Source organism: Chelonoidis abingdonii, chromosome 18 (assembly GCF_003597395.2).
Source record: "Chelonoidis abingdonii isolate Lonesome George chromosome 18, CheloAbing_2.0, whole genome shotgun sequence".
NCBI lineage: Eukaryota > Metazoa > Chordata > Testudines > Testudinidae > Chelonoidis > Chelonoidis abingdonii.
Genome location: NC_133786.1, coordinates 12,748,567 through 12,761,510, shown reverse-complemented (window position 1 = coordinate 12,761,510; position 12,944 = coordinate 12,748,567). Strand labels below are relative to the sequence as shown.

Below are 12,944 nucleotides of genomic sequence, written 5' to 3'. Positions count from 1 at the left end.
CTCACACTCTCACACACGAAAAAGGTGAGCCAGTAACCTGTGACTAGTCACACGTTTCCCTTACCCCCCAGCATGTGCTCCATAGACTGGTGGTAGTCCATGGACCACTTTGCTCCAGAATGATTTCAGAATGGACTTTTGCTGTGGGTCTCTGTTGTATCTTTTTCCCAAGAGGAACCTGACACTGTTGCTTGAATCGCTTCTTTTCAGGCTTCATTTATAAAGCCTCAGGGATGAGGGAAAACTGAGCCATTTGTTACATTACTATCTCTTGTATTTTGTAGTTATGGTTTGTTCTGTATAGCTACCCAGTAGTGCAGATACTAGACCATAGTTGGCCTTGTGCTAGTAAAAGATTGTAACTTCAAGTCCTGTAGATGGAGAAACTCGGATGCTTCTAAGCCTTGGAAGTTGGGCACAAGTGGAAGAACAGTATTTGGTTCTGAAAATGTCCCCTCCCATTAGCAGAATTTCTACAGTGACTAAAAGCTCTCTTGCAGGGTCCTGGCTTGAGCAGCAGAACAGCACAAAGGCTACATTGAGAATAGCTGCTGGGGAAACCCTCCTTCCTTGCCTGCCCTGTAAATGCAGTTCTTTCTCCATGAAAAGCCCTGACATCAGCTCTTGGAAAAATCCAAACACTTGTGTCATGGAACGGAGTTGAGGCATTTGGCTGATGTGGTACTGAATGGCTGAACTGTGGATGAAACTTCACTAGAGATGCTTTTCCCCTCCCCCTCCCCTAACCCATACTGCTCTGAGAAACATTAACCCACACTGGAAAGTCGCCGAAAGAGAAGAGACTAAGAACAGTTGCAAAACTGCAATAAGTTACCAGTATTTTCTGGACACCCACCCCTCCACTAGCCCCTTTCTCCTTCACTTGTTATACACCTCTTTTAAAGCTGAATACATCTATCTGTACTGTTATTTCCCAAAGCTGGCAAAAGATATCCCACCAGCATTATTACTATCTTTCATGTAGCTTCTGGTGTGGAAACCAAGGCATTGTTTTCTTTTTACATGAACTTCTTGAAGAGCACTGATGCCTCCCTTCTGTTTTTTCATCCTTTTTTTGCCTGTTATGTTTCTCCCCACCCCCTCCCCATATCTCCTGGCAGCTGCCAGGAGAGAGCTTGCCAAGGTCTGTGGCACTGCTGCACAGTAATGAACATTTCCACCCCCAGCGTGCGCCAGTTTAACCACTTTTCTAAAGCTGCCAGCAACATTGTTTTTGAAAATCCCAAACGTTCTGAGCCTACTTATCAGAGATTATACCTCCCTGCAGGGGTAGGGTGCTTTTGCTAGTAGTAGTGTTGAGACTTTTCACATGGGGAGTCCCCACCTTTTGGGAATCTCTCCTTGTCTCATGATCTATCGGAGACAGTCACGTAGCTTTCAAGGCTCTGAGGAAGGCGTATTTATTGCCTTTTAACTTATGATTGATTTTTTGCTCTACTTCATTCCTGCCAGTTTTGCTGCCAAAACAGGACTAGCATCCGTTAGTAGTCTCTTTAACTTTACTCATAATTAGCATTTCAGGAAAGCTATTGAGGGATTTTTATAGTTTCTGACACTATGATGGTGAGGTGCTTATTTTTGAAACTTAAAAATGCATAAACTACCCTCAGCAGCATAATGTGAAAAGGTCGCTGCAGCAGTCCACAGGAATGTTACCATATAAAAGCAAAACACAGTGGAATCTAAAACTAAAAATATTATGAGCCAAATCCTGAGATCTTTACTGGCTTTCTACTTGGGCAAAACTCTTTGGAGCTGATGGGATTATGTGAGGGAAGAGTATTGTGTGAGGTCAGCACAAGGGGACTGAACTGGACAGGCTTTCCGGCCTTCTTCAGTCATTAGTTTCCTATGTTCCTGCATGGAAGGTGGAGATTAGATCCATTGACAGAACTGTCAGTAATCTAAAGCTAATAATGCCATGGGCGATTCTTCCATGAGTCATTCTGTCAGCTGTGGCTGCTGCTCTGGACTCCTACTAAAATAACATGGATGTTTTTCTTTATCACCCAGTTCAGTTTCCCTCCCCCTTACCACAAGTGTACCAGATCTCTATATGGCTGCAACGGGTCCTAGCAATGTCTACCACTTGGCCACCCTTTCTAGCTCAGTTTCTTCTCTGCAGCCTGCATTTGGAAACCCCTTGTCCTGAAGAGCTGTCAGATTTTGTTCAGGAGAGGACTTCATGGTTCCCACATCTCTAACAGAGCACAACATTTTGTTGGTGATGGTGGCAAAGGGGACACTGCACCTAGGAAACTGATCTTGAAATGGATAAATTCTAAGTCATAGATGGTTTCTGCACTGGGTCAGCGGTGTCTAGGGAAAGTAACCTAGATAAGCTGATATGGTCACAGCAGGGGTTTGTGGGTAGTGCAGTGAAATACCATATTTCTCTCTGCATTCTCTTGGTTTCTGATAGCTGGCCACTTGCCACATCTGCATTTCTCTCTGTCCACCTGTCATTTGCAATCTTATCAGTTCCTCTTACTCAGCCATCCCTCTTATACAGAACATGTTTACCCAGCTTTGTTGTGACAGAGGACTGCTTTTAACTGTATGTTAAGGTTATAATGGTGCTACTGTAGTTCAAGTGTGTGGGCACTATCCTGTAAGCTTAATCTGCTCTGGGCTTTGAAATTCAGCAAACAAATGCCTTCCTCAGTTTAGAGGGAGTATTTAAAATGTGAGAATAGCACAAATCTTTGTATTTAAATGGAGATCTAGTCTGAAAAATTACTATGAAATGGCATCAGTCTTCCATGTTTGTAACTCAAAGACTCGAGTTCAGATGTGCTCAGTTTACAAGTTAAAATACAGCTTTTTTTTTTTTCTGACCACCAGCACTCTAAACTCAATCTGGGGTCAGAGTCAAATTTGAAGTGTCTGATGAAGATACACAAGTAATAAAGATGGTGCAGGCTGTTCAGTGGTCTGGCATGAGTGTGAGAGTCAAATTTAGTCTAGCCGTTAAATGTTAATGACCAGATCTGCTGGTACATACATGAGCCAGAACAGAACTCAGCTCCCTCTCTGAGCTGCAGTTGCTCTGCAGGACTAAATGGAAGAGAGAGCACTAAAAACTTACTGTTTTGTTACTAAAGACAGCAGATGCGACTCCTAAATATCTACTGAGATCTCATTATTGACTCATAATACCCAGTGATAACCAGCTATTGGGTAACAAGGTGCCATTTTAAGTAGCCTCTTTTTAGAGCAGAACAACTCTTGGAGTTTTTTCTTTCAGCACTTTTACCTCACGGGGAAAAAGTGAGATGGCTTTGTGATTTCCACCCCCCCCTCCCCCTTAGAGTTCTGCAAAAAGCAACTTTTTCTGAATGACTACTATTAAGTAACCATGATGGTTTCAGTGCTACTATTCCTCTCCTAATTAAAGATGATTTCTGTCCAAGCAAGCAGTTTTTGCTCATCCCTGTTGAGCAAATTTCATGTTATAAATTACTCATACCAGCACAAACTGTAATAATTTTGGTTACAGTCTTGCAAGCAATAACTACCACACAAGCTTAACTTTAAGCATGTGAGTAGGCTGAGTGAAGTAAATGAGGCTGAAGTTATGCAAATGCATATGTGTTGGTAAGTTTGGGGCCCAAGTTTGTTCTTTGATCAGTTTTTGAGAAAGCAGGTACTAAATTCTTGCTTGAAATCAACCCGAAATAAAACTCAACATGGTTCTCTGAACAATGTGCTATTTATGGCCTGATATATTTTCAACCTTCAGGGGTAGAATGGAATGCTTTGTACTGCTGGAAAGCTGGGAATCCTTCCTAGCCCTGGTGTATTTTGACACACACAATCTCTTAAAACTATATTTTTTTTCTCTTGGTGGTGATTTTTAGGCTGTGGTCCAGTGCAGGGTGGGTGGGTGCGTGTGTCTGAGAGAGATACTTTAGAGCAGTATAATTTTCAGTCTCTAATATTGCAGGTTGTGTGTTTTTGTTAAATTTGCTCGTTACTTAACTTATTTTACTTAACATACTTATGGCTGATAAAGGCATACTTTTAATAGTCTGACACGTTCAGTCAAATAAATCAAGTGATTTTAAGTGACTTGAAAATGAAATTTGATATGGTTCTTAATCATTTCTGGTATTTAGGAGTCAGAGAGAGGGCAGAACGACTAGTTTGAAAATGTGCTGATGCACAACGGCGCTTCAGACAAAATGTCCACAAAGGTTTTTTTTATCAGTCAGATTTGGAGTTGAATCTCAGGCTGTGGGTTTGCAATGGTAGGTGAAATGCACAATTTACTATGTTTTGAGCACAAGGGAGTGAGTTCAAGGTGATGTTTCAGCACTACCTCTGAACAACTTTTTGGCTTTTGTGGGATGAAGGGTGAACATAAAATAAAAATTGAGTTAAGCATGTGAACACTTGCTCAATACCTGCAGACTGTGGTGGGCATCTGGCAGAGAAAAACGGTTATATTAATCACTTAGTGCTTTATCTTTGCCTCTCAGTTAAGCACCCTTCCTCCCTATTTCCCTGAAAGAGAGATCTTTCTGACGCTTCCTGGTGCATGTTTGACTGTACCTCTGAGTGCAAGAAAATCAGATATTTCAAATCATACTGCGTCACGTGGCATCTCTGTCTGCATCATTCTGGAATCTCTTTCGATGTACTTTCAATATGCATCATTTCTCAGTCTAATTTCTTATACTGTGCCTATTACTATAGTACAGAAGTGATTCAGCAAACCAAGAAATGCTAGGGGTTATTCACAGTGGGAGCAGTGGGAAGAGGAAAAACTTAGCCTGTGCTGAATGCAGTCCTGTTAGCTTGACGAGACAGTTATGAAGTAAAGTTGAGTAATTCAGTGAAGAAATGCAGTGATTGTACACTGGAGAAAAGAACTTCAAGGTCTCCTTGTCTCTCCGTGTATTTCTAAAGAGTTTGCAGGGTAGTCACAGGCTTGTGAGAGGCTTCACTGTGATCATGACCTGCTGCCTGCCCTGTTTTCCTCTCCTCCCCCCCCCCTCCTTTTTTTTCCTCGCAAAAAGAAACTCAGGAAATTGGCTTGCAGCCAGTGGCTGGGGAGCTTCCGGTAATCTATCCCAGAATCCTTCTGGAACAGTGCACCCCTTGACGCATGCGGCATTGTTCTGGAGAGTGGAGTTTTCATGAGGGAAAGACAGAGGCTAAAGGTGATAAACACTGTGTTCGTGTGATCCCAGGATTAGTGCTGAAAGCCATGGAAAAGAAACAAATCTGCGTTATTCTCTGGCAGCATTTCTGCCCAGACGAGCAGGCCCATTGTGAACGTTGGCTAATAATTGCTTGTCATATAGGCATGCTCTGAGTCTTGGACCCTGCCTCATTCAGCAAGGTGTTTAAACACATGCCTAACTTTTAAGTGCATCAGCTGTTGAACTGATTTCAATGAGACTGTTGATGTGCTTGAAGTTAAGCTAGTACTTAGGAACTTTGCTGAATCAGGGCCTTAATTATAAGAAAACCCGGAATACATGCTTATGGACTTCTTTTTGAAAATACAGTTTGCTCATTCATGCTGTTTAGGCGGAGGATAGAGAAGTGCAAAGAAGAAAACCGTAAAAGAGCTAGTTTTATTTTGCTTTGTAATCTATTTCACTTTCTGGCTGCACTGGTATGATGTTACAACGTTTTGAGTTGGAAACACTGTAGTAGAAAATTGTTTTCATATAAATGTTTCTATTTAATATTAGGTTTTGCAAAACACATAACAAAATGTAAATTTGAGTGCCTCAGCTATCTGATGCCACTCAAATATTTGTGACACACCCTGTGACACTAAGTTCTTGTAAGAGAAATTATTGTTGCATCAGGCTTTGGGAAGCTAATGGTTTGCCCCTCCTGCTCTTCCGTAGATCCACTGTCGGCTCAATCTACTGTTGAGTCAGACGTTTTGTTGCATCTCAGTTGATCACTGAATCTGTAGTACTAGGTTAGACTGAGTTGCCTGAAGCACCTTCACCTTTCCTCTGCACTGGGGTCAAGGCTGTCTCCTTTATTATATACAACTAGTTCCATGCCAGCCAGCCAGGGATGATATGAAGACTGAGAGTGGGAGGATGAACTGTCCAGGTGGGGCAGAATGGGGAGAGGTTGAGCTGGGTAAGCATTTCTTATTTTAGCCTTTCAGATAGGACACAGTTAAATTTCAAGCAAGGCTCTCTTGAACTTCTCTGGGAAGGAGAAGCCAATATTGCCTTCTCAATATTTAGATCTTCACAGCCTCTGATTTGGATTTGTTGCTGTATTTACAGACAGTGTGTTTAGCTTGGTGTATGTATGTCTTTTTAATGGAAAACATGCTCCTATGGAGAGTTGTAATTTGAGTTTGTTGCTCTCCTGTCACCCTTTTGTGGGAAGGGATGGATTTGTTTATAGCAGTGTGCTTGAGTAGAGGATTGGCACAGGTTGTGGACATTTTGTGTTTGTGTACACCTTTTAAAGTGGGTTCCTTTTACCTGAAGAGAGGGATTAGGTGAGTGATAAGATCAGGTTGAATTTAATTACCATTTTAAAGTAATTGTGGTGGTGTCACAGATGTCTAAAGGTGCCACTTTGTGTTTAGGCCACTGGAGATGCATTTGGTACTGGGCAGAAAGCAGGTGGTCTACTGCTTTTTTTTTCCCTTGGGAAATGGAAAACTTTAAGCATGAAGCAGCTTGTAAATAGTCATCTTGTGTGGGGAGACACCTTGCTAGTCTAGAAAACCATTTGGGAGAGGAGGTTGATTCTGAATGTGGCCCAGTCAGTCAGTTTGATGGGCTCAGGGTTCTTCAACTTGCTTATTGAATCTGAGGTTGGAAATGCTAGTCTGAGGACTGGCCTGCTTTAATAAAATGCCTTTCTTTTTTTCTGACACAACTTTTCCACGGGAGACTGAGCAGATTTTATTAAAGGAACTTGGTTCAGTTAAAATCTACTAGCTAAAACACAGTCAGTTAAGTGTTGCCTTCCGATTTTTTTATATTACATTTTCCTTCTTTAATTTAGTTGTCTTTTTTCCTTTCTTCTGTTGCTGGGTGGAAAAACCCAGACAAAAAAGGAAAAACCAACTCTGCATTAAGTGCTGTCAAATGCACAAAGCAAACAAACGGGGGGGGAGGAAAATATTTCCCTCGATAATTTGTGGTAATCCTAAACATTGCTAGTAACAATAGGGAAAAACAGTTGAGGACAAAATGTGACCTTAAATGATCTATGTCCATCTTCCTATACTACTTTTCACTTCTGTACTGCTTTCCAGACATGAATCTAAGAGCACTTGACAAACAGTATTGAATTTGGCCTCCTAACACTGCTAAGAGTTCAGGAAGTATTATTACCATTTTGCAGATATGGAGACTGAGGCGCATAGAAGTTAAGTTACATGCCAGAGATCACACGTGGGAATTATATGGCAGTGCTAGGAACAGAATCTCTAGGGATTGCTTTGCCTCATTGTCTAAATTGCTGATTTCCATCCTTTCCTTTCCTTTTATGAGAGAGGATGCTCTAGGAGGTATGGGCCTGGGGTACTGGATTCAAGGGTTCTGTAACCCCAGATCTGCCATTGGCTAGCTGTGAGACCTTGGGTAAATGTTAAACTTAATTTAGTTCAGTTTACCCAACTGTAAAATGAGCATAGTAAAGGCTCAAAGAGGGATTTATGTTGTTCAGTTAGCAAGGTAAAGGACTTGAGGATCATCTTACGAAAGACAATACAGAATGTCTTTATTAATGTTAACTATGATATTAAGAAGCAATGTATTTCACTACGCTTTCTTTTTTTTTCAGGTTTCCTCTCAAAAAACCTACAAGGTAAGATGATGGGGTTTTGGTTGCCTACTGTACTACAAGCTTCAAGATGACATTTTTTCACTATAAAATTACTTCAAAAAAATATTTGAAGCAGTGTCCATAGCTCACTTAAGTAAAGGAAGTGCACAAATTGGTCTGTGGTTCGACAGAAGGTCAGACTAGATGGTGGCAGTGGTCCCTTTTGGCCTTGGAATCAGTGGAAACAAGTGCTCAAAACATAACTGGTGACACTTACAGTGCATGGTTCAGTGTTACCATTAGCATTTTTGCTATGCACACCAATTCAACTTATTTGAGATGGTCCTAGAAAGTGACGCTTGCTGCATGAAGGCTTTTTGTTTTAAATCTTTGTCTCCATTTTGAAATGAAGTTTTAAGGCAAGGTTGGGGGAATTGATGGTTTTTGGATGCTCTTTTGCCCCTTTGTAAATTATAAATTGGCTTCATTTGTAAAGTGAAATTCGGCAAATTACACGACCAGTAAGCTTAATTGCTTTTAACACTTGGAAAGGTAAAAGGTTAAATGCACTTCTTATCTGAGGGAGAGAATTTCTTCTCCCCTTCAGAATCTGGTGTCGATGTTAGACTGTGCACTTAAATGTTGCTTATTGTCTTCTCATTATCTTTGTTTTTGTGTTTGTTTTTTTCAACTGATGTTACTTGCAGTTTGTTTGTAAAGTTTTAGCTATAACCGAGGGTCCTATGGTGAAGTGATGCAAAATCAGTTGCTTTTGTTTGACATAGGCATGGCAGCATTCTGAGCAGAGAGACTCCAGCTGACAAGAAACAGAAGGTTGAACGCTGCAGTAGTGCACACGACTTTGATCCGACAGGTAAAGGCTTCAAAACTTCCCAGATGAGAGTGAAGGATTTAAAAGTTATTGGGGGTTGGAGTAAATGAGCTCTAACAGGCATAATGTTCAGGAGCTATTGTTCTCTATTAGATTGCAAAGTTGTGTTTGTTTTTTTTTTCTTTTCTTTTTTTTTTTCTCTTCAATATTATACCCAGACTTTGCAGCAAAGGTGGATAACTGAATTTGGCATGACCTCGCACAAGGTGGCTTTCATTTGCGCAAAAATTAATCTAGACCAGTAACCTCAGTAAATGACCTAAATTATTTATTTTTAAGAAATAAAATAAATAGCCCAAATGTTCAGGAAGCAAATATTTTAGCTTGTGGCTGGTCTTACTTGGTGGAGGAAATGCGAATATGTAAAAGGTTGTGTGGTCACAGCAGCAACTGACTTCCAGTTCCAGTGGGTTTTGAACCCTCTCTGCAGCCTTAAGGATGAAGCTGTACTCTCAAGAACTCGAATTTTTAAATAAAATTGAAGTTTGATGCACGTGGTGTCCATTGTTTCTGTTTCTGTTCTTTCTATGCCCTTCTGTGAAATCTGGACCATCTTTGTTAGTATCAGAGTCTAATGCTGTCTTGGGCACTGGACTGCATGCTAAGATTGTTTCCTCTCCCCCTAAACCACTAACCCAGTGACTGCTGTGTGTTCTAAAACTGTCTGACAGGCTTTTGCGTGTAAGCCTGCTGGCCCCATGTAGTGTGTTTCTCATGTTTGTGCACTCTGGTCCTGCTATTCTCTAGGGACTGTGGAACAGGTCAGAGTAGAATCAGAAGTTGGTAGACTGGGATATGAAGGAAGTTTTCTTGCACAGAGTGGATCAAGCTACTGTTTGCAAACAATGTTGTTGTAATGTTTCTGCCACTAGCTGCGTGGTTCCTTAAAATGGGCTTCTAACATGCACTTTTCCGGGGGTGGTGGGAGATTAATGAGTGTGTCAATTCTCTTTAGGGTTAGGTACAAGTAAAACATTTTGATTTGGGTTGCGTGGGAGAAGGTCACAGGATTTTGAACTTAAGGTTTAGAATTTGGCTGCCTGGAAAGCAAAGCAGATGTTCCTGGGAGCTTTTAATCCCAGTACCCATTCTCTTGCTTTTAAGGGCTGTTGCTCTGCCCTAGCATTAACATATCTGTGGTCTAGTCGGGTAGATAAACTCTTCATTCTAGCCTCCCAAATACTCATACATTTCTAAAGATGGATTCCAAGTATTGTGCACTTTCATATGTGCAAGCTGTTCTATGGTAGAGATGAATGGTCTGGGGTTTGTATGCCCCCCAGACTTTTATCTAGAGTAACTTCTCTAAATCACTTGTTGGCAGAGAACTTGGTTTATTGCATTTTTGTCTTCTGTGGTAGACCCTCCCCAGTGTGAGGTTACCTGTGTTGTTCACACTGGCGCTATTCACACTTATTCCAAGTGTTATCACCTGTTTGTTGTTCATACCCTATTTGTGTTTTGCACGTTTTAACCTGATCATAGAAATCATCATTCTGTTTTTTTCCTTGAAGTTTTTCTCCTGTTTGGTCTCCATATTTTCTATATATCTTTTTCCTTTTTTCCTGCTCTTGTGCAGATAGCTCCTCCAAGAAGACAAAGTCTAGCTCGGAGGAGAGTAGATCCGAGACGTATGGTAAGCTAAAGCAGCCACTCCAGCCTTGCATCTTTCCTGTCTGCTCCATGCTTTCCGCCTATGCACCCGAGGCCTTTGGCTTTTATTTGCTCTGCATGGCTTGTTTTGCAGTAGGGAGATGGAAGCTGCGTTTTTAGTGTGGTTTAGATGTGCAAGCATGTAACTGCTGGATACTAACCCATGTGTAGGAAGCATAGACTGTCTTCTATATTCTCCTCCTGTCTTCTGTTACCAGTTGGGAAAACTTGCTGGACCTGCTGTGTTTGGAGTATCTCTCTACCACCAAATAGTTGTTGTGGCAGTTTATCAACACCCTTAAGTCAGACTGGACTCTATAGCATGTGGTGCTGATGCAGAACTGTCTGCATCTTGTTTTAACCATGAAGGTTTGAGCTGGCTGGAATAGCAGGATTTTCTTTTAATGATTTGCAGTTTCACTTTTTCATTTTGGTAAAATGGAGAAACAGTTCTTCATAAATCCCTTGCATGGGTTAGGCAGGGGAATTTAACTGTACAGATATTCAAACTGATCACATTAATATTATCTTGGTGAGAACATTCACTCTATTTGCTTCATTCTGGTAAGGCTGCATTCCTTGAACTGTCATCTTGCTGCACCCTTGTATTCTCTGGGTCTTCAGGCCAATGTAAATCAGCACGTGATTCTGCCAGGGAAAGCTCACATGTTCTTATATTTCCCAGTTCACCCCCAAGATGTGCCATGACAGAGCATCTTTCAAGGAAGACCATTTACCACATAGCCCATGGTTACTTATCTTCCCCTTCTAGCGTCCCTCAGGAATGCTTCTTTTTTGACTGTGTCCTCCCCTCCACCAGAGTATGCTTGTGGCTTGCTGTGGTGTTAGCACTCCTAAAGAGAGCAGTAGATAGGTGGTCAAAAGGTAAGCTGGGCTTACAGCTGGTATGAGTCTGAGACCTAGATGGACAGTCATCCATCCCTATGTCACCGACCTAGCTGAGGCTGTGTAGTGGACAGTCACCCGACTGTGATAAGTGGACCAACCTTTGGATCCTGCATGCTTCCAAGTGAGCTGGAGCTGCCCGGGCAAAGTCTCTGAGCCTCTAGGGAGTACTTCTGGGTGCAGACTCCCTAACTGAAATCTTGACTTGGGACGTGGCTTTCTGCAGTGCAGTTGCCCTAGTCCCAAGATCAGTACCAAGACTTTCCAAACCTCAGAGTTGCTTATGCATGCTCCCCCAGAGTTTCTCCTCCTGTGGCTGCTCTGATTTTGTAATTTAACTTTCTGGGGACATATGGCAGACAAAGTAAGGAACGCAGGCTTTGCCCGGGAATTTCTTCAATGCACTCTAACTTCAGTCTTGGCAGGAGAGTTACAGATCTAGGCAAAACAAATGCCAGAATACAATCCCTCACTCATACCCCAAAAGTCCTTGGGAAAAGGCATGCCCTTCCTGCCACCATCTTGTTTTTGAAAATTGATACATGCTCTAAGCAAAAGAGCCAGTCCCTTTAAAAGAAGTCGGAGACACTTTTTTTCAGTTCTTCCACTGAGGATTTTCCGTGTTCTGACCTCTCACTATTTGCTTTCAGGCAGAGGTTGCTACGTCAGTGGCTCTATCAGTAGCAATCCTAGTGTCCTCTCAGGATAGAACTGTCCAATGTTGATGGCCCTGTTTCAGCTTCCCAGATAGTCTGTTTCTGCTCCCAAAATGGGGGTTCTGATAGACACTGACAGTTAAAACCATAAATATTTCACAAAACAAAATATTGATAAGTTTGAGACAAACTTATTCCCCAGATTGCTACACCACCTTCCTTAGGGATCTGAAGCTGGTCTTGACAGAGTATGGGCTGTTTGGGTGCAGCTGGAAGCCGATGTCAGGCCTGCCCTGCTGTAGCTGTATGCACATCTTCTATCTCCAGAAGGAAGGAACAAGGCAACTACTTGCCTGAAGACCAGACATAAGCATTTTAGAATGTTTCAGTTGACAAACTAGTACTGTGGAACTCTTCACCGATTCCTAGCTAGCCAGGGCTTCTCTAGAGTGAATGCTGGCTAGCTAGTGACCCAGCAGCCATGCTGTCCATATCCAAATACCTTGAACCTCAACTAACTTTTGTCTAAAACTGCTTAACAGTCACATAGTCAGACTGTTCCCTGTTAATTACAGGAAATGTTTGGTATGCCTAGTGGAATGTATCTGTGTTTATACTACTTGCTCACTCTGTACAATGTCCTGGCTTTTCATGTCTTCATAGAGAAAGATGACTTCCTGACTTAAGCCTTTACTTCCGCCAAAATTTCCTGCAGATGTTCTGTCTGTGGCCAGGAGCTAGGAGAACAGTTTCCAGTCCTCCTTCCTTTCCAGTGGCCGTTTGCTGTGTTGGACCTCACCCTAACTTTTCTCTTCTTTCTGTACCTTCCCCAGCCCTGTGATAGATGTGGAGAAGCCTGCTGTTTGCTTTGGATGGGACCAAACTTTTTAAGAGCCTACAAGCAGAAATGCTGAACTAATATTTTTTTGTTAGTAACTGGATATTAATGCTGTCTCTGGATTGCCATTGAGCGCTTAGTAATAGAAATCTCTTGAGTGGCAACAGGAAAATGAGGTCTTTAAAATATATATATATATATATATATATAT

The 12,944-nt window shown here is 41.8% G+C and overlaps 1 protein-coding gene across 6 annotated transcripts in view; it reads left to right on the top strand.

Moving 5' to 3' along the window:
• The window catches only part of ARHGEF12 (Rho guanine nucleotide exchange factor 12), a 97,783-nt gene that overhangs the window by 29,395 nt on the left and 55,444 nt on the right, over nucleotides 1-12,944 (top strand). For 3 of the 6 annotated variants that reach the window (XM_075073523.1, XM_032780349.2, XM_075073527.1), the window contains exons 2-4: nucleotides 7,807-7,830; nucleotides 8,574-8,662; nucleotides 10,260-10,316. In XM_075073523.1, coding sequence (XP_074929624.1) covers nucleotides 7,807-7,830; nucleotides 8,574-8,662; nucleotides 10,260-10,316 — 170 coding nt within the window. The remainder of the gene's footprint in view (nucleotides 1-7,806; nucleotides 7,831-8,573; nucleotides 8,663-10,259; nucleotides 10,317-12,944) is intronic. The other 3 variants (XM_075073525.1, XM_075073524.1, XM_075073526.1) reach the window with 1 other exon arrangement.